Here is a 22716-nt window from a genome sequence, read left to right on the forward strand (position 1 = left end):
TTGAGTCCAAACTATGGTCTGGGACACTATTCATCATAGGGTGATTAGGAAGAAAACAGCAGCATCAATAAGCTTATGAAGCAGGAGTAGAGAATTACAGCACATAGCGTGCAGCTCCTTCCAGACCAAAAATCAGTTATCAGCAGTACACGCCAAGTGAATGCTCAGAGACCTACGGACACTCCAAGAGTTTATTTTTATATGTGTAAACATTTTTAGATCATTACATTTTATAAAACAAAACTACCTGTTGAGGACTCATATCCAGAAAAATAAAGAGCACAATCAACTGTTACCCGCTCTACAAGTATACAGCTACATCATACCACAGAGACAAACTTTATGATGATTTTTATGGCAAAAATGAACAAAAACACCTAATCTGAATACAGAGCAATTAGTGCCTTCTTCATAGCTTTTCTGCCAGTAAAAAGAGTCACTATTTTTGCCTCTGATAATTAAGACTTACCACCCATGGTCTTTTCGCTTCAAGCATCTCAATCAAATCTAAATGTCGCTTACGTTCATAGAATCTCTCCACATCTTGTTTATATCTTTCATTCCTCTGAATCATTTTCTCTAGATATTCAGTTTTCTCTTTGCACGAGGTCTAAAACAAATATGTAACAAGTCGCTTAACTGAGAAGACAACAGGTCAAATCTTTTAATAATGAAAGACAATGCTAGCAAAATTTCACAATAAAGAATTTCACAGGAGTTCTTAAGAACTGTGTAAAACTAACATGCATGCCTGAGTTCTGGTCTAGGCTCTACAATTTATTAGTTGGGCAACTGTGAGGAAGCCCTGCCACACCTGAGCCTAGAGTCTTCCTGCCTAAAGAGAAGACAGGTATCTGCCCCACTCGCCTCAAGGGCACAAGTGATGTACTTACTGTAAGTGCAAGTTCAACAAAAGCTGGAACGTGAAAAGTAGTATTATTAAGGTTTGTATGTTATGAGTTATTAAGATTTGTATGTTATGAGTTATTAAGATTTGTAACTCATGAGTTAAGGACTAAGAAATGAAACGAGGGAAGGTAAGATCTGGCTTTCAGACTGCGAGTTCACAAGCGCAAAGATGTACTCAGAACCTAGTACAATACATGCTTGCGTTCTTTCAGAGGATGGCAGCGGTCTCGGGGAGTGTTTCAGATGGAGTACAGTAGTCCCTCCCCTATCTGTGGGGAATACAGCCCCAAACCACTAGATGATGCCCGAAACCACAATAGTACCAAACCCTACATACCTGGTTTTCCCTATACATGCATACCTATGATAAAGCTTAATTTATAAATGAGACACAGAGACTGACAATAACATGACAGAATAACTGTAACAATATGCTGTAATAAAAGTCATGTGGATGTGGTCTCTCTCAAAATACTGCACTGTTGTCACCCTTCTGCTTGTGATGACTGACATGAGTGATAAAATGGCACGTGAAGTGAGGTGACCGACAGAGGCACTGTGATGTAATGTCAGATTATTGCTGTACTTGTGACAATATGTCAGGAGGATCATCTGCTTCTAGACCGCGAGTGACCGCAGGTAAATGAAATGGCAGTAACTAAAAGCATGAAGGGGGGCGGTGGGGAAACTAATGTATGAGACTGGTCCGTGGGGGCAAAGGTAAAAAGACTTAATAAGTATCTAGAGCAATATAAAATAATTACTACTCCTTGGGTCATTCAGTCTGATTAAGTAGAATAAATATTAAATTACAACAATATGCATATTATTAAGTATGGGCAGTTACGGTGTAAGAGAAAGCATTTGTTTATAAGGCGTCTGATTACAAAAATATACTGGATTTATTTTAGTGGCTGGGACATGGAGAATGATTCATTACACAAAACACCTTTTAAGAGGATATTCTATAAAAGGACTCATAAAGTCTAACCTACCTCCTGCAACTGAAAAAATATAGAAATGGTTCAAAAGAGACACTGTGTCAAAAGCTACAGGGTATCTGCTGTACTCCCCCAAAGCCTTTTGGGTCCTGACTCATGGCAGGTGTTTAAGAAATGCTAAATGAGTAAAAGAATAATATTGAAACTTCCTGAGAGGTAAAAACATACTTTAAAATAGTATGATTGGTTCTTTAGAAATTTAATTCGTAACATGTGTTTGATGAAATGGTAGTCAGATTTTTCAAACTTTCCATGATCAAATCCATTTCTCACTTTTTGTCACCTAGTTTCATGTTAGCAATAAAATCCTACGTGAGAAAAAAAATCACAAATAAATGAAGTCACTCAATGAATCAGAGCTCCTATTCACTCCCCACATTATGAAAGACAAAAATCAGTGAGGAACAATAGAAATGAGTTGTCTATTTATAAATACCTCTAGTTGTTTTTCTTTCTCCCTGAAGTTTTTGAGTTCACAGTGGTATCTGTGCATTTCTGGAGGTCCAATGGACTTCTCAGTAGCTTCAAGGAGTTCAATTTTACTCAGTTTAGCAAATTCTCCAACTTTATCCTAGAGCACAAAATTTAAATATCAACAACTATTATCACTTATAAATATCTTCAAAACATATATCATTCAATGATCGCGCCTGTCAAGATGAAACTTTGAAAAGAAAAAAATTATAAGATGTGCCAATATAAATGTCCCTCATACACTATTCTTTAAAATGATAAATATAGGGGCGCCTGGGTGGTGCAGTCGGTTAAGCGTCCGACTTCAGCCAGGTCACGATCTCGCAGTCCGTGAGTTCGAGCCCCGCGTCGGGCTCTGGGCTGATGGCTCAGAGCCTGGAGCCTGTTTCCGATTCTGTGTCTCCCTCTCTCTCTGCCCCTCCCCCGTTCGTGCTCTGTCTCTCTCTGTCCCAAAAATAAATAAACGTTGAAAAAAAAATTTTTAAATGATAAATATAAACTTAGGGTATGAACTCTCATCTTTCTGAGAACCTTTTAAAAATTTCTATGCCAATATTTCTAAGGCAAAGTGTTTATATACACATAATAAATAGCTTGGGAATAAAAGAAAAAACAGTCCCCTGGATTGAAATGATCATTATCTACCACTCATCAGTTGGAATGTTAGAAGTTAAGAAAAAAGACATTTCAAACATCTACTTCATATCAGACACCAGCTAACAATGCTTTCAAATTTTAAATCTGTATTTAATTTGGACATATGTAATCAAATCATTGTTTCCGAATGGAAAATATGAACTATGATTCAGACACTAGACAGCACTCAAAGATGTAATAACATTCACTTCAACATTTAACATCTAATGTGCATTTTCAGGATATTTTTACTAAAATTTAAAATATGACAAAGTTTTAGAAGGCACACGTACCGATTTAAGAGTTTTAGCGTATCAAGTATACTTGATGTATTTATACAAAAACACGATTAAGAAGTTATTTATTAACAAAATTTTAAGAGACTACAAAGTGTAAGCACATGGCCATCCAAGTTACTCTACTTCAAAACAATACAACTTGATACCCTTTACAATATTCTGCAATTGAGACTTTCAACTTATCACTTCAAATCACTACAATAAGATCATAATAGGAGATGAGATGCTATCTTTTACAAAGAACAGTGAGTATTAACATTACCAGGCTGTTAGTTTAAATAGCACCCATGAGAACATCTCGTGAAAAGTATTTCTATTCTCATATGGCATGAAGAGGAAGAAACATGCAATTTTCCAATCTGTACACTGATTTCTCTCATACCTGAGGTAGAAATTGGCAAAGATTGCCCACTTGAATATTTAAGGCTGCAACTTGCTCTTCCACCACTTTCTGGGTTGTAGATTTTTTGTTGATGAACCAAGATGACTGATTTTTTGCCACGTCAATTTCACGGGTGATGGTAAGATTTCCAGAATTTCTGAACCTATTTAAAAAATAATTTAAAAATCCTTACATTCAAAATTGTATGTATCACTTTAGAAACAAAATTTCCAAAATTCTCTTGCAACAAAGGTTGCCAGGCAGGACTGTTACTACAATTTTTATTCCTTCTGATATTTTGGCCCCTCCAAAGAAGGAAATCTTGATATTTTATTGGTAATGATACTTAATTGACCACACGTAAGTTACCAGATTCAACATCACAATTATTTAAACTGTTACAGCAAATGCCAATACTAATTTCCAAACACTGACAGAGAATTTATATATCTGAAGTTATTTATCCTTTAAATTATGTTATTCTCCAATCACATGCGTTGACTGCAATTCAAAACAGGTTGGCATATTAAAGCATACAAAAACTAAACGCTGAAACTTCCACTACTTGGAAAATATATGAATAGAAACCAATTCTTGCATAAGCACTTCCAGACATCAGAACTAGCCCAGTCATACAGGTAGCCCATGCCTTCCTCATCACATACTCTACTCTGAATTCAGAGGAGACCACAACATACAGCCTTACAAAGGAACATTAAGCAATACAGAATCTGAAAGAAGGGTATTTACTTATTTCTTGCTTTTAGAAGTACTACTGCTCCACACCTCCCATCCATCTTCTTCACTGGGAATCAGCAGCATGTGGTAGAAAGATAAATTATTGGTATTCAATGGCTAAATGACAATGATAATTTGTAAATGTTGTGTATATAGACTATATTGTAATCAGAACACTCCAAACATTAAGATTTCACAACTTAAAAAAAAGTCGTTTTAAATTTTCATTTCCAGCAGAATGACTAATGAAGTACCCTTCCTGAGCTTCTTGCTGTAAACTACAAATAATGAAATATTAAAATATGTTCACAAATGCATTTATGAGTTAGCTTGAAAGTAAGTAATTCTGGCCAAACCCAGTGCAGGTGGAGATCCAGAAGTGGAAAAATGAAAATGGCTTTTACCCTGGGAGCATGTATTCCACCAAAAAGCCTTACACATTTTCATAATCACCCAGCAGAGGGGCTGCAGAGGAGGCCTACAGCTACCCAAAGTGGAGGGTCTAATAAAAACCAGCCCCAGAAGACTACACCCTCATGGAAGGGTAAACTAGAAGTACACCACCACCATCACCAGACCCAGCGAAGTGCCTGTTGCAAACTATGGCTTGGATGGAAAAAGTCTCTCCTGACACGCTTATTAACCACAAGTCAGTCTCAAACAGATTAGTATCTTGAATTTAGTTACATGATATACCTAAGATTCAAAATGCACCAACTGAGAATTGTGTGTATTTTGATCCTGGTTTGAAAGTATCCAATGATCTGCTGCAGAAGTCAGTGAAAATGCCCTCAGCAGGAATCTACCTTTACCCTCAAAGAATTAACACGAAGTTCAAAGAGAAAGGAGCGGCTTACTGTAAACACACAAAAACAAAGCATCAAGAGTACGAACTAGCAGAAATAACAAAGAATCATACTGGAAACAATGGGCAAGTACAGAATAAGTATATTCACTGTATTTCAAGAAATAGAAGATGGAAAATATTGACTTATATCTAGGATGTGAAAAAGAACCACAGGGAAATGGACTAGAATGGAGCACAAAGACATAAAAAAATGAAAAATATGAAGGATGTAAAGAGACACAGATGACTTAGAGCCCAATATCTAATAAGAGTGCCAGGGGAGCCTGGGTGGCTCAGTCTGTTAAGTGTATGACTTTGGTTCAGGTCATGATCTCACAGTTTCTGAGTTCGAGCCCCACGCTGGGCTCTGTGCGGACAGCTCAGAGCCTAGAGCCTACTTTGGATTCTGTGTTTCCACTTCTCTCTGCCCCTCCCCCACTCATCCTCCCTCTATCTCTTTCTCAAAAATAAGCGTTAAAAAAAAAATACAGTTCCAGAAGGAAGAGAGACAAAGAATGGATCAGAGGCAATATATGAAGAGATAATATATAAGAATTTTCCAAACCATAAATTTAAGAAGCTCACTAAATCCCAAGCAAAATAAACAAACAATAAATCCACATCTAAATATATGGTGTAAAACTATAAAACACCAAAAACTGAGATAGGATTTTAAAAAATCACTTCAGAAAAGGAGAATTACTATGAAAGAAACTAAGATCAGATTCACATCTGAAGACAATGGAATAATACTTCACATATGTTGAGAAAAGACCTATTGGGGCACCTGGAGGACTCAGTCTGTTGAGAGCCCAACTTTGGCTCAGGTCGTGATCTTGAAGTTTGTTAGTTCAAGCCCCACGTTAGGCTCGCTGCTGTCAGTGCAGAGTCCGCTTCAGATCCTCTGTCCCCTTCTCTCTGCCCCTCCCCTGAATGCACTCTCCCAAAAATAAATAAACCTTAAAAAGAAGAAAGAAAAGAAAAAGAAAAAAGACCTATCGATGTAGACTTTTATATCCAGCATATACACCTTTCAAGATTGATAGCAAAAGATCATCATTTTCAGACAAAAACTTAGTGTTCCACTAGAAGATCCTCATTAAAGAAAACTTTAAAAAATGTCCTCTGGCAGAAAGAAAGTAATCCCAGAGGAAATCACAAAAATGCAAGAAAGAATAAAAAGCAAGGCAAACCAAAAATACACAGGATAATTCTAAACAAACAATGAGAGTTATTTATAGTTATTATATCTTAAAGACTTGATAAGATAAAATTAAAATAGTTCAGGGAAATTATTCAAATAAAAGTAATCTAAGGTCTTTATTCAATAGGAAAATAAAGACATCTAAGTCTAGACTCAAATTCAAATATATATGTTAACAATTCTAACCACTAAAACAAGAATGACTAATTTTCAAAACAGTAAAGAAAATATTAAGGCAAACAAAAATCCAAACAAAGGCATGAGAAAAAAGATATACTGAAAAGTAGAACAAATAAAAAGCATGGAATAAGGCAGTAAAAGTAAATCCAAAAATGTAAGTCATTCAATACATGTAATGGATCATATGCATTATGTAAAAAGCAATATAAACAACACCAGCTATCCTTGTTCAAATGAGATATTAAAGGTCTTAAAAAACTTGAAATAAATGAATAAAACCTGAAAAATACTTAAAAAAGAAAGCTGCCAACTACATTAGTGGCAAGTTAAACACATTCTAAGGGTGATGCATCAAAAGACAAAGAAGTCAGTATGCAACAACAGAAAGTTCAATTCACTCGGAAGATCAAGCAATGTGAATCTTAGCTGCAACTAATAACGTCCTGAAAATACATAAAGCAAAAACTGACAGGATGAGGCTAACTGACAAATCTACACAGAAGTATAATGTAAAACACCTTTCTCAGTAAAGAATCGATCTGATGACTAAAATCATAAATTTACAAGATTTAAAAATATCATTAATCAGTTGAACTAATGGACAAATAGACAATACTGCACATAACAAGAGCAGAATACTCATTCTTTCAATCCAGCGGGTAACATTTATGAAAGCTCACTATGATAAGTATACCTTGACAAATGTCAAAGGGTTGATAACATGACCATATATATATAACTCTATATAATATAGTAATGTTATATATTATACAAGAGCACATATATAATTTAACATATTATTTATAATATATATTTTTTCTACTACAGTACTATCATCAAAGTGGAAATCAATAGTAAAATATAACAAGAAAACCACTACATGAGAATTTTAAAGAACTTCTAATTATGAACTCATAAAGAAAATGAAGAAAATATTCAGAACTGAAAAATAGGAAAATGCTTTATATACCAAAACTTAGGAGAAAGAGCTAAGCAGTATTGACAGGGAAATTTTTAACCTGTTTATATTAAGGAAAATAAAAGACTACACATTTGTACAATAAATATCAATTTCAAGAAATTAGAAAAAGCAAAAAAAAAAAACCCAAAAGTTTAAAGAAAAATTAGTAAAGATATGTGTAGAAATTAATGAAGTAGAAAACAATGATATAACAGAGAAACAACAATGCAGAAGTCAATTCACTGAAAAGACTAACAAAACTGACAAATCAAATCCTTCAAATTAAGGGGTAAAAAAACAAAGGAGGTTAATACTACTACAGAAGACATTTAGATCATGCCACGTCTCTGCTCAAATCCTGGTGGGTTCACAGCTTACCAAAAATAAATAAATGCAAAGTCCTCACAGCAGCCTACAAGTCCCTAGGAGCCGGCTCCTTGATCTTTTCAGACCTTACCTCTTACTATTCTCTTGTTCAATGCAATGCGGTCACACAAGATATCACTTGAGTCTTAGCATTTGCAGACACCAAAATGCTATTTCCCCAAGCATTTCCATGCTCATCACCTTATCTCCTTTAAGTCTTTGCTCAAGTACCATCTTCTGAGTGAGAACTTTCCTGATCACCCTATTTAATACCATAAACTCTACTCTGGCACTCCCTCCCTGTCCTCCTTTCCTGCTCGATTTTCTACGTTAGCACCTATCATCACCTAAAATAATATTTTACCTATTTATGTATCCGTCCCTCTCCTCATGCCCCTAACCATAAATTCCAGAATGCTGTACACCCCTCCCCCTCAATGTATAGGTACTCCAGAATTACTTGAAAATGACTGCATCAGTGTGTGCCAGAGATTATTCTATCCACTGTTCCACTCGACGAGTATGTGACCAGTTAACAGATTTGTTCAACAGGAGTAATTTCAACTAATGATGAGCGATTTTGTGTTTGGTATTCCCAACAAGTGACCACAATGTAACTATAATGACTTTGGGGAAACGGAAACTTCCCCCATGTCAGATGTGGTAACAGAACTCTGGTTCATGGTCACTTGGTTAGATTATAACAGCTAGTGGCTATTGCATGCCAGCATGTGTGCCTCTTCAGAGAAGTAAGAAAACAACTGGGCCATGGGGATGGAGTAGAAAATCAGGAGTGCTTAACACCTGCTGCCATCCGTAAAAGACACTGAAACTGAAGTATTAACACTTCCTCTGTAGGTCAGAAACATACCTGGCTTCATATATTTATGTCAGTTGCAATATCGAAGAAACCACTGTGACCCATCAATGGTACCAAGGTTAACACAGGAGTTATCTTTGGCTAATGGAGATATAATTCACATACCATTTTAAATATACGAATCAATGCTTTTTTTCATTGTGGTAAAATGTGCATAACATAAAATTTACCACTTTAACCATTTTTAGGTGTATAGTTGAAGGAAGATGTGCTTCAACAATGGTCTTTAACATATTCACAGGTGGTGTCACCATCACCACCATCTATTTCCGAAATCTGTTCACCACCCCCAAAAAGGAGCCCAAACCTGTTAAGTCGTCACTCCCTATTCTCTCCACTCCTCCTTCCTAAGCAGCCACAAATCTATTTTCTGTCTCTGGAGATTTGCCTATTCTGGACATTTCATATAAATGCAGTGATACAGTCTGTAGCATCTGTGTCTGGCTTCTTCCACCAAGCACGTTCTCCAGGTTCACCCATGTCGCAGGATCCATCAGCACTTCCTGCCTTTCTGTAGCTGAATAAGATATTGTGTGAATGTATCACATTTTGTTTAGTCATTTACCAGACGACAGACATTTGGGGTGTTTACAATTTTTCACTATTAAAATTAAGAAAAGGCTAATTTTGTGCAAATGAGTAAACAATGTCTACGACAGTAACCGGATCAAAGATTTATTTAAAACCTGACAGGGGCGCCTGGGTGGTGCAGTCGGTTAAGCGTCCGACTTCAGCCAGGTCACGATCTCGCGGTCCGTGAGTTTGAGCCCCGCATCAGGCTCTGGGCTGATGATTCAGAGCCTGGAGCCTGTTTCCGATTCTGTGTCTCCCTCTCTCTTTGCCCCTCCCCCGTTCATGCTCTGTCTCTCTCTGTCCCCAAAATAAATAAACGTTGAAAAAAAAAAAATTTTAAAAAAATAAAAATAAAAAAAAATAAAACCTGATAATATACTCCCAAGTAAGATAAAGTGCTTACATTCCCACAGTACATGACAGGATTCACTTCTCTATACCTTCATATTACTAAATTTTATTTAAAAATTTTTCTAAGCTAAAAGGAAAAAAGTCCTCATTTTGATTTCCTTGATAACTAATGAGTTATATCCTTTTTATAATTTTGGCCACTTATTTTACTTGGTGTTAAATTTTTTTGTTTGTTTCTTTTACCAGTTAGTAATTTTACTGACTTGCATGAGACTTGGTATTTTAGTAAATTTAAGACATGTACAGGTTATTTGTGCTGAAAATGTTTTCTCCCGTCTATTACTCATTTTTTTTTTCAACGTTCATTCATCTTTGGGACAGAGAGAGACAGAGCATGAACGGGGGAGGGTCAGAGAGAGAAGGAGACACAAAATCGGAAACAGGCTCCAGGCTCTGAGCCATCAGCCCAGAGCCCGACGCGGGGCTCGAACTCACGGACCGCGAGATCGTGACCTGGCTGAAGTCGGACGCTTAACCGACTGCGCCACCCAGGCGCCCCTATTACTCATTTTTAATTACAGTATCATTATTTTCAGCTGCATGTGGATGCAATCTAAATTTCCTATCTTCCTTTTTATGGTTACTGGGTCCTATTGTGCTTGGAAGAGCCTCCTTCTCCTAAGACTTAAAAAAATCTACATTTTTTTCCCTATTATTTTCAAAGTTACATATTTTTTCACTCAGCCTTTAACACATCTAGGTTTTATTCATGAATATTTGATAAACCTCTAAATTTATGTTAACAAAATTAATAGCCAATTAACTTACTTCAATTTGCGTAATTTATAGCCTAAGCTTAAACTGCCATCTTTACAATAAATCCTGTTATATATTCAGGTCTGCCCCTACTTTTTCCATTCTGCTCCTCCAATTTTCTGTACTAATACACCACACTATCAACAGCATTATAGTCCACTCTAACATCTAGTACACAAATACCTTATTCATGACTCTACTTTTCCAAAATCTTCTTGGGTTTTCCAGCACATTTATTCTCCCAGATAAACTTTACAATCAAACTTACCTGTTGATACTCTGATTGGAATTGTGTCAAATTTATATATTAATTTGGAAAGGACTGATATGTTAATAATGATATTAACTATATGCTTCTAGGAACATAGTAAGCTTCTCCATTTATTCAAGTCTTGGTTTTATATCTTTCAGTAAAATACTATCATTACATTTTAATGAACTGAGTATAATCTTTTGTGTATGCCTATTTCTCATTGCTATATAAATATAACATCTCCCCCACAGTTTTTGAGTAAAAAGATCATATCCCCATATCCTATAAAACGATGAGGCTATCAGATAATTTTTAAAACCTAAAGCTAGAAATTCCAGGACTTTGTAGAACATTCCAAAAAACAACACTAAAAATCAACTAAGCAGTAAACAAACCTGTGTAAAAAAGACTGAAAGTATATACACGAAGGAGGGTTAACTGGTGTCATCTTGAATACTAACTCTGATCCATCAGAAATGGCTGCCAAGAGGTAATTTCTTTAAGAATTCTATTGAAAAAAATTCTTACAATTTAGTTTTTAAGACACCTTAAAAAAATAACTTCTCTGGATAAAACATCCTTGAAATAGTAGTTCCAACATTTACATCATAACGTTATGTTATTACTGTTTTCTAAAGTCATGAGGAATGCATGAACATCAAGAAATTGTACAGAAAACGGTGGTTTCAGTACTTTTAACACTTACAATTCAATTTCAACCATTCCTTTGGAACATCCTCTCTTCACAAAAAAGCCAACCTAGAGTAAAAAAAAAAGCAATATGCACTGAGCGATGACATTCCCAGGTTATCCCAGATTTAGTGAAGTCATTATTATTTATCAAATTAAAATTCTTTCATTAAGTATTTTCTCTGTCCACTCCTATCACTTTCCCAGATTTGAGTCCCTCCATTGTTTCCACCCACCAGTGACAAAAATTAGTTACCATTTACCGAACATTCTATGTGCCAGACAGCCTCTTAAAAAACTCGTGACAAAGCCAGTAAGTGATACAGAGCAAAGAACTGAACCCACATAATCTGGCTCCAGAGTCTGTGTGCTTAGCCTCTCTACTAAAAACTCTCCTTACAGGCAAAAAAGCCAGTGGGAAAATAGGTTCTACAGTTTAACTATAGAGCCATACCAAATCTCCTTATTACCATTGGAGACTTCTTTGGAGTGGCACCGATAAAATATCAACAATCACTCTAATATTACCCATCCTGTCATTAATGAAGATATAATTGTCATTCTCTTAAGAAGAGCAATACACATAGGAAATACAATTTAAGTACAATCTATGGGATAAAACAGACATATTTCATATTTAAGCTAGTTTGTATACATGTATGACCAAAAACCTGAGACGGACCCTGGGACTAAAACAATAAATCAGACTGGATCTTGAATCAGGCTATAAATAATTCTTAAAAAAAAAAAAAAAAAGTGAAAATATACCTTGCAAATAATTATCTTTTTAATAGTGGTAACGGCAATGATGACAACTGAAACCACAACAGTGAACATTTATTAATATGCATTACCATATGCTACTCTGCTAAGCAATTTATAATTTCCTTTTTTAATACTCATAACCAATCTCATGAGGTATATATTACATCCCTTTTACGGATGATGAAACTGATGCCCAGAAAGATGAAAAAGGAGGACTTGCCTTGTAACTAGTAAGTACAGCTTAATGATTAAGAGTACAGGCATTAATATACACCACTCAGGTTCCAATCTCAACTCTGCCATAAACATATAAGTTGTTTGATTCTGATGAGGCTACTTAAACCGTTTTAGTTTCTTCATAAACATGAAAAAACAATGGCATCTTTGTAAGAGTGCTATCTGCTCACTGCCTTGCATCAGTTAAAATACTTGGTACCACTAAGAAGGAAAAAAATCATGAGGCAGTTCTTATTATCAAGTGTACATATGGATGATATAGAAGATGCTAGTGTTAAATTTTCATACCAGGATTTAACGGTAAACACAACATTAAACATGTTTTTAGTGAGAACTTGTGCAGCCCCTAAATATATCTAGGGATACCCAAAGGTCTGCAATGTGCCACCTAAGAAACCCTGCACTCCACAGTCTTCTTCAAAAACCCTACCACTCAAGGGGCATCTGGGTGGCTCAGTTGGTTGAGCGTCCGACTTCAGCTCAGGTCATGATCTCATAGTCTGTGAGTTCGAGCCCTGCGTCGGGCTCTGTGCTGACGGCTCAGAGCCTGGAGCCTGCTTCGGATTCTGTGTCTCCCTCTCTCTCTGCCCCTCCCCTGCTCATGCTCTGTCTCTCTCTGTCTCAAAAATAAATAAAAACATTAAAAAAAAATTAAAAAAAAAACCAAAAACCCTACCACTCAGGGTAAGATCTGTCTTCTTCCCTTCTGGCAACCACCACCTGGTTCTATATTGGAGTCTGTTAGTCTGTTTGTGGGTTTTTTGTTTTATTTTGTTTTAGATTCTACATACAAGTGAAATCATATGGTATTTGTCTTTCCCTAACGTATTTCACTTAGTATAACACCCTCTAGGTCCATTCAGGCTGTTGCAAATGTCAAGATTTCATTCTTTTTCATGGCTGAATAACATTCTACACGATGTCTTAACTTCATGTTAAGTCTTGATACCCGAGAGGGCAAGTTTTCCCATTGTGTTGAATTTCTTTATGAGTATCTTAGGTATTCTTGGTCCTTTGCTCTTCCATCTGAATTTCAGAACCTGCTTGTAACTATGACTGGAACGATGCTGATATGTGCATCAATGTGAAGAATGAAATTTTTATATTAGGTCTTCCAGCCTGTTCATACTGTACATCTCTCCATCTATTATAAACTCCTAATATTTTCAAAAAAGTTGTATAATTTCTACATTGTGTGTAAGTCTTATACATCCTTTGTTAACTTACTGCTATGTAAGCTGCATTTTTGTTGCTACTGTAAATGATATCAAGTTTTAATTGTATTTTTCTGTTCATTGTTAGTGTACAGAAATGCAACAGATTTGTTATATAATCTTGTATTTAGCAATCTTAATAAATTTTCATATTAATTCATCAGAAGGCTTATCTGAGGACTCTTTTGTGGTTTTCGTTGCAAACATTCATATAACCTATAAATGACTTTTCTTTCTTTCCAACTTGTATCTTTTGTTTTACCTTCCTGTTCTGTCTAGAACTTCGAGTACAATGCTGAATAGGAGTGATAGATAGTAGGCAACCTTGACTTGTTCTTTAACTTGCTGTATATTTTAGCTGTCTTTTATGCAATTAAGAAAGGTATCCTTGAAGGACGGGCCAACATAGAGGACAAGTAGGGGGATCCTAAGTTCCCTCATCTCACAAACAAAGCAGTGTTGAAGCTAAAGGATGCTGAACTCCAAAGTCCGGGAGGAAAAGAGACAGTTGCTTACAGGGACCCACAGGGACAACCTGACCAGCCATAGGTGGGTGACTGCGAACTGGGAGAGAGAAAATGAACAGAGGGGAGGGTTCCCCTTCTGTGGAGAGACAAAGGGAAGAGAAAGAGCAGCTGGGGAAGCACAGGACTGTATGTGGACAAGAAAAAAAACAGGGACTAGGACATAGAAGGAGCCAATCTCTGAAGGGCTTTCTCCAGACTGGGGCGGGCTGCCCGGATCGCACACCTGGGTAAGAGGGGAGCCAGCCCCAGGCTAGCTGCCTAGGCCAAGGGCACTGTCCACAGTAGGAGAAAGCAATCCCCTCCCTGGAGTGCAGTGGGACAGGCCAAAGCCTGCCTGCATCTGCCAGCCAGACGACTCATGCGGCGGTGCTGAGAGGAACTTCCCCAGTACCTGGGTGAACGGAGCAGGAGTTTGCCAAACGCCAAGGCACAGGAGCTGGCGGAGCAGGACAAACCGCCTCACTTGTGCCCATGGCACAGTGAGACTGCTCCAGAAGAGTGGTTTGGGACACCTGGTCCATGGAGGAGAGACTTCGGTGTCGTCATTTTTCTTCCCATCACCAACAAGGGGAGACTTCAGCAAAGGGAGAGCGGGGCCCACAGTGGAGGCAGGACCTGCTTACACCAAACCACGCCCCTCCGTGACTGGTAACTGCGTATCTACTGGAGTGGGATTGAAGCTGATGAACCAGACGGCCCTTCCTCCAGACCAGCGCTGTTGCACTGATTTAATTGCCTGATTTAATTCTCAGACAGTTCTTACTGTACAGATATAGTCTTCCTTCCTTTTCTCCTTCTTATCTCTTCCCTCCTCTAGTCTGGTTACTCTGGTTGTCGGTTCGTTTAAGCAGACATATTTAATCCATTCTCTTGATACATGTTCCACACCTCCTTCTTTATTCCCCTTTCTCACTCTCTGGATTAAGCCCTATAGTTTTTCTGGTCAATTTTTATTCGTTCTTTTTCCCCGCTCCTGTCATTTCTCTCTTTGTTCGGGACAAGGCCTCTTCTGCCAACACCTCCTCCACCCTATTGTTTACTTGTGGCTGATGTTTCTGGATTTTTGTTTTTGGGGTTTGTTTGTGTGTTTGGGTGTTTTTGTTTTCTGTTTGCTTTTTGTTTCTTTGTTTTCCTTTCTAGGACACTTCAAGGAACAAATCAAAGCACACCTAGTGGAGGGTTCAAAACATCACTACAAGTAGGGAGATAAAGTAACTACACTACAACAACAGAGGGCAAGTGACACTCTCCAAAAAACACCTCCTGAAGGGCCAGGCCCTAGACAGTGTATGACCCCACTTTAATATAATAGTGCTCGCAGGTGTAGGGCACATAACAAGCTTTTAAAACACATAAGGGACAAAAAACTACCCAAAATGATGAAATGGAAGAATGCCCCTCAAAAGAAAGTCCAGGAAGAAATGACAGCTAACGAATTGCTCAAAACAGATATAAACAATATAACTGAACAAGAATTTAGAACAGTCATAAGATTAATTGCTGGACTTGAAAAAAGCACAGAAGACACCAGAGAATCTACCACTGCAGAGATCAAGGAACCAAAAAATAGTCATGATGAATTAAAAAATGTTGTAAACAAGGTGCAAAATAAACTAGAGGTGGGGACAGCCAGAATTGAAGAGGCAGAGGGGAGAATAGTTGATATAGAAGATAAAATTATGGAAAAAGATGAAGCTGAGAAAAAGAGAAATAAAAACATTCTGGATCACAAGGAGAGAATTAGAGAGCTAAGTGACTCAATGAAATGCAGCAAATTCCGTATCACAGGAGTTCCAGAAGAAAAGAGAGAGAAAGGGGCCAAAGGTGTGCTTAACAAATCATAGCTGAGAACTTCCCCAATCTGGGGAAGGAACCAGACATGGAAATCCAGGAGGTACAGAGAACTTTCAGATGTAACTTGAATCAATCTTCTATATGACATATCATAGTGAAACTGGCAAAATATAAAGATAAAGAGAGAATTCTGAAAGCGGCCAGGAATAAACAGCCCTCACCTACAGGGTGAACATATAAGGCAGACACAAAAGGGTAGTGGCAGACTTGTCTACTGAAACTTGGCAGGCCCAAAAGGAGTGGCAGGAAATTTTCATCGTGATGAACAGGAAAAATATGCATCCAAGAATCCTTTATCCAGCAAGTCTGTCATTCAGAATAGAAGGAGAGATAAAGGTTTTCCCAAACAAAAACTGAAGGAATCCATCACCACTAAACCAGCCCTACAAGAGATCCTAAGGGGGACTGTGTGAGTATTGCAAAGACCACAAAGGACCAGAGACACCACTACAAGCATGAAACCTACAGATAACACAATGACTCTAAATCCATATCTTTCAATAACAACACTGAATGTAAATGGACTAAATGCTCCAATCAAAGACACAGGGTATCAGAATGGATAAAAAAAAATAAGACCCATCTATTTGCTGTCTACAAGAGACACATTTTAGACCTGAGAACACCTTCAGATTGAAAGTGAGGGGATACAGAACCATCTATCATACTAGTGGAAGTCATAAGAAAGCTGGAGTAGCTATACTTATATCAGACAAACTAGATTTTAAACTAAAGACTGTAACAAGAGATGAGGAAGGGCATTCTATAATAATTACAGTGTCTATTCATCAAGAAGAGATAACGATTACAAATGTTTATGCACCAAATTTGGAAGAACCCAAATATATAAAGGAATTAATCACAAACCTAAGCACTTTCATTGGTAAGAATGTGGTCATTGCAGGGAACTTTAATACTCCACTTACAACAATGGACAGATCATCTAGACGGAAAACCCATAAAGAATGATACACTGGACCAGATGGACTTGACAGATATATTTAGAACTTTTCACCCCAAAGCAACAGAATACACATTCTTCTCAAGTGCACGTGGAACATTCTCTAAGATAGACCACATACTGGCTCACAAAATAGCCCTCAATAAATACAAAAGAACTGAGATCATACCATGTACACGTTCAGATCATAATGCTATGAAACTTGAAATCAACCACAGGAAAAAGTTTGGAAAACCTCCAAATTCATGGAGGTTAAAAAACATCCTACTAAAGAATGAGTGGATCAACCAGGCAATTAAAGGAGGATTAAAAAATATATGGAAACAAATGAAAATGAAAACACTACAATCCAAACCCTTTGGGATGCAGCAAAGGCAATCCTAAGAGGAAAATTCATTGCAATCCAGGCCTATCTCAAGAAACAAGAAAAATCCCAAATACAAAATCTAACAGCACACCTAAAGGAACTAGAAGCAGAACAGCAAAGAAACCCTAAACCCAGCAGAGGAAGAGAAATAATAAGATCTGAGCAGAAATAAACAATATATAGAAACAAAAAACAAAAGAACAGACCAATGAAACCAAAAGTTGGTTGTTTGAAAAAAACAAACCAAAGTGATGAACCCCTAGCCAGACTTCTCAAAAGGAAGACCAAAACAGATAAAATCATGAATGAAAATGGATTTATCAAAACCAATCCCTCAGAAATTCCTAGACACCCACACACTACCCAAACTCAAACAGGAAGAAATAGAAAATTTCAACAGACCCGTCTGTAACTAGTGAAGAAACTGAATCAGTTATCAAAAATCTCCCAACAAATTGAGAGTCCTGGACCAGATGGATTCCGTGGGGAATTCTACCAGACATTTAAAGCAGAATTAATACCTATCCTTCTCAAGCCATTCCCAAAAAACAGATATGGAAGGAAACTTCCAGACTCATTCTATGAAGCCAGCATTATCTTGATTCTTAAACCAGACAGAGACCCCACAAAAAAGGAGAACTACAAGCCAATATCCCTGATGAACATAGATGTAAAAATTCTTAACAAGATACTAGCAAATCGAATTCAACATCATATAGGAATTATTCACCATGATCAAGTGGGATTCATACCTGGGCTGCAGGGCTGGTTCAATATTTGCAAATCAATCAGTGTGATACATCACATTAACAAAACAAAGGATAAGAACCATATAATCCTGTCGATAAATGCAGAAAAAGCATTTGACAAAATACATCATCCTTTCTTAATAAAAACCCTCGAGAAAGTAGGGATAGAAGGAACATATTTAAACATCATAAAGGCCATATATGAAAAGCCTGCAGCTAATATCATCCTCAAAGGGGAAAAACTGAGAGCTTTCCCCCTGAGATCAGGAACACAACAGGGATGTCCACTCTCACCACTGTTGTTTAACATAGTGTTGGGAGTCCTAGCCTCAGCAATCAGACAACAAAATGAAATAAAAGTCATCAAAATTGGCAAAGAAGTCCAACTTTCACTTTTCACAGACAATATGATACTCTACATGGAAAACCCACAAGACTCCACCAAAAGACTCCTAGAACTGATACATGAATTCAGTAAAGTTGCAGAGTACAAAATCAATGTACAGAAATCATCTGCATTTTTATACACCAATAATGAAGCAACAGAAAGAGAAAGAAAGAAAGAAATCGATCCCATTTACAATTGTACCAAGAAGCATAAAATACCTAGGAATAAACTTAACCAAAGATGTAAGACCTATATGCTGAAAACTACAGAAAGCTTATGAAGAAAATTGAAGATACAAAGAAATGGGAAAACATTCCGTGCCCATGGATTGGAAGAATAAATCTTGTTAAAATGTCAATACTACCCAAAGCAATCTACACATTCAATGCAATCCCAATCAAACTTGCACTGGCATCCTTCTCAAAGCTAGAACAAACAATCCTAAAACTTGTATGGAACCACAAAAGACCCCAAATAGCCAAAGTAATATTGAAGAAGAAAACCAAAGCGGGAGGCATCACAATCCCAGACTTGAGCTTCTACTACAAAGCTGTAATCATCAAGGCAGCATGGTATTGGCGCAAAAACAGACACATAGACCAATGGAATAGAATAGAGAACCCAGAACTGGACCCACAAATGTAGGGCCAACTAATCTTTGACAAAGCAGGAAAGAACATCCAATGGAAAAAAGACAGTCTTTTTAGCAAATGGTGCTGGGAGAACTGGACAGCAACATGCAGAAGAATGAAACTACACCACCTTCTTACACCATACACAAAAATAAACTCAAAATGGATGAAAGGCCTAAATGTGAGGCAGGAAACCATCAAAACCCTAGAGAAAAAGCAGGGAACAACCTCTTTGACCTCAGCTGCAGCAATTTCTTACTCGACACATCTCCAAAGGCAAGGGAATTAAAAGCAAAAATGAACTACTGGGACCTCATCAAGATAAAAAGCTTCTGCAGTGCAAAGGAAACAATCAACAAAACTGAAAGGTGACTGACAGAATGGGAAACAATACTTGCAAATGACATATCAGATAAAGGGTTAGTATCCAAAATCTATAGTGAACTTTCCAAACTCAACCCTGAAAAACAAATAATCCAGTAAAAAAATGGGCAGAAGACATGAACAGGCAAACAGCCAGATGGCCAACAGACACATGAAAAGATGCTCAACGTCACTCATCGCCAGGGAAATACAAATCAAAGCCACACTGAGATACCACCTCACACTGGTCAGAGTGGCTAAAATGAACAATCAGGAAACCACAGATGCTGGCAAGGATGCGGAGAAACAGGAAACCTCTTGCACTGCTGGTGGGAATGCAAACTGGTGCAGCTGTTCTGGAAAACAGTGTGGAGGTTCCCCAAATAATTAAAAATCGAGCTACCCTATGACCCAGCAATAGCAATGCTAGGTATTTACCCAAGGGATACAGGAGTGGTGATGCACAGGGGCATATGTACCTCAATGTTTACAGCAGCGCTTTCAACAAATTATAGAAAGAGCCTAAATTTCCATCAATTGATGAATGGATAAAGATGAAGTTTATATATTCAATGGAATACTGCTTGGCAATGAGAAAGAATGAAATCATGCCATTTGCAGCAATGTGGATGGAACTGGAAGGTATCATGGAGTGAAATAAGTCAGTCAGAGAAGGACAGGTATCATGTTTTCACTCATATGTAGATCTTGAGAAAGTGAACAGAAGACCACAGGGGAAGGGAAGGGGGAAAAAATAGATACAAACAGAAAGGGAGGGAGGCAAACCACAAGAAACTCAAATATAGAGAACAAACTAAGGGTGGATGGGGGGGTGGTGGTGAGGGAGAGAGAAAATGGGTGATAGGCATTGAGGAGAGCACTTTTTGGGACGAGCTCTGGGTGTTGTATGTAAGCCAATTTGACGAATTATATTCATAAAAAAAGAAAAAAGAAAGAAAGGTATCCTCTACTCCTAATTTGCTAAGAGTTTTTTAAATCATAAATTACTGTGGAACTTAATGCTTTTTCTCTACTGAGATGCTCATGCAGTTGTCCTTTAAAATGTGACATGTAAAAAATAAAAATAAAACGTGATGTGTTCATTTTTTTCTAATGTTCAATCTCTCATTCCTTGAATAAATTCTATTTGGTCACAACGTATGATGCATTTTATGTATTAGATTCATCAGACTATAGTTTCTTTTTCTTGAGATTTTTGCTCCTATACTCATGAGTAAGACTAGCTTATAGTTTTCCCATTCTTTCCTTGATGGATTCTGGTACCTAAGTCATGTTCTTTGTGTAAAATACAAAATGACCGTTGTTAAAACTAATGGTCTTTGATGTCCTAGGAAAAAATTTAACAGCTGATTTTTTTCTACTAAGAATCAGCTTGAATCATTTATACAGTGGTAGAAACCTACTATACATTTACAACTTTAAGAATTTAAGCTTTACTAGCATGAAGTTGTTCATAATAGTCTTTTTTGTTTTTTTGGAGGAGATAAATCAATTTTATTGTCCATCATTATATTATCCAAAACTCCAGGAACAACAGATTTATAGAGAGGACATAAATGAGTAAGTAAGAGGGCAAGGGAAATAATTTAAATTTGAATGATTTTCCATGATATTAGCATGAAAATTATCTCAAAGTACATGTGTGTGTGGCTTCGGAGTAGCTTTGTTCCCTGGCCAAAGCCGGCCATAAAATTAAGGTGTTCAACATCTTGCCTGCTTTACTGGCTCTTGACAAACCTTAGAGATCTTTGAAAAAAGTCATGTATTCCTGGTGCTCCAGGGCTGTGCTGAGTCTACCAACTCATCTGCCAAAGTGTTATCCTCAGTCCACTGGGAAATCCATCAGGTGGTCATATAAAGTTCAGCCCAGGGGACCAGTGTTGAGTGTGTAATTCATATCCTTCCACGCAGACTTGCCAATGGATCAATAGCTCACTTCCCTGATGAGAAAACATCACTCCCAACCTCCTCTTCATGCCCAACCTCATCTTCTGGATAGTGACAGTCCAGCACTAAGCCATTCTTTGTAACTTCCAAGAAATTGAGAGTGGCCATCAATTCAGACTGTTCTTCAACCTTCTGCTCCCCCCCCATCAAATGTTAGCAGCATGCTATTGTTAATGTTGAAGTGATAGTGACCTTCTCTCCAGCACCTTTCTGCAATAATTTGGCTTCTGTCCCATACATTTCCAGCTCTCAACCACGAGACATCTTGGGGAGGAATTTATGCTTCCAGATCTTCTTTTCCTCCTCAATTTCATCACTCACGAATTCAACAAAAGCTTTGTCCCCAGCAGGGCAGGCCCGGTGGGCAGCAGCCGCTGAGCCCAGTGCACAAGGCACACGGCCCAACAGAAGCAGCACCACAGTGGCAGACACATGCAGGCACCATGATATTCTCTTATAATCATTTAAATCTTGACTGCATTCTGATAATGCCCTGGTGGTAGGCATTACAACAGTTCATGAAAACTCCAGTTCTGCTCCAAGCCCACAGGAGGACTGCATTTGCTCGTTCCCTCTGATGCAAGGTGTGGTGTTTTACCTGGCTCTGTCCAGTGAAAATGTGAGTAGAATATACATGAGTTTTTGGAGGAAATATGAACAGCCAGTTCCCTTTCCCAAGGTGGCCATCATGGAAGTATATATTGAAATGAAGACCTCATGAGCCTAGGTACCCAAGTGACCACAAAAGGGCCTACACTGGGTAAGCAGCAAGAACAAGAATTAACCTTCTCTATTTTTAAACCACTTAAATTTTGGAGTTGTTTCAATCACCACACAACATATCTTTATTGCATTTTTACATTCCTTTTTTCTTTTCCTTTTTAAATGTTTATTTATTTTAAGAGAGACAGAGTGTGAGCAGAGAGAGGGGGAGGGGGGAAGATCCACGCTGTGAGCACAGCCCAAAGTGGGGCTTGATCCCTCTAACCACGAGATCATGACCAGAGCCGAAATCAAGAGCTGGACACTTAACTGAGTGAGCCACCCAGGCGCCCCCATCCCTTTTTTCTACTTTATCTACCCCCAACACCTTTCTTCTCAAAAGTTACTGATTTGGGTTTTTTTTTTTTT

General features: G+C 37.6%; 1 protein-coding gene across 5 annotated transcripts in view; it reads right to left on the reverse strand.

Annotated features, from left to right (window-relative positions):
- The window catches only part of SMC5 (structural maintenance of chromosomes 5), a 96674-nt gene that overhangs the window by 68245 nt on the left and 5713 nt on the right, over positions 1-22716 (reverse strand). For 4 of the 5 annotated variants that reach the window (XM_040449377.1, XM_040449376.1, XM_040449379.1 and 1 more), the window contains exons 3-6: positions 11577-11629; positions 3702-3864; positions 2347-2481; positions 470-610 (exon numbers count right to left, since the gene is read on the reverse strand). In XM_040449377.1, the coding sequence (XP_040305311.1) occupies positions 470-610; positions 2347-2481; positions 3702-3864; positions 11577-11629 (492 nt within the window). Of the gene's footprint in view, positions 1-469; positions 611-2346; positions 2482-3701; positions 3865-4451; positions 4507-11576; positions 11630-22716 lie in introns of all 5 variants that reach the window. The other variant, XM_040449378.1, reaches the window with a different exon arrangement.

Source organism: Herpailurus yagouaroundi, unplaced genomic scaffold (genome assembly GCF_014898765.1).
Source record: "Herpailurus yagouaroundi ecotype Mexico unplaced genomic scaffold, PumYag 199, whole genome shotgun sequence".
NCBI lineage: Eukaryota > Metazoa > Chordata > Mammalia > Carnivora > Felidae > Herpailurus > Herpailurus yagouaroundi.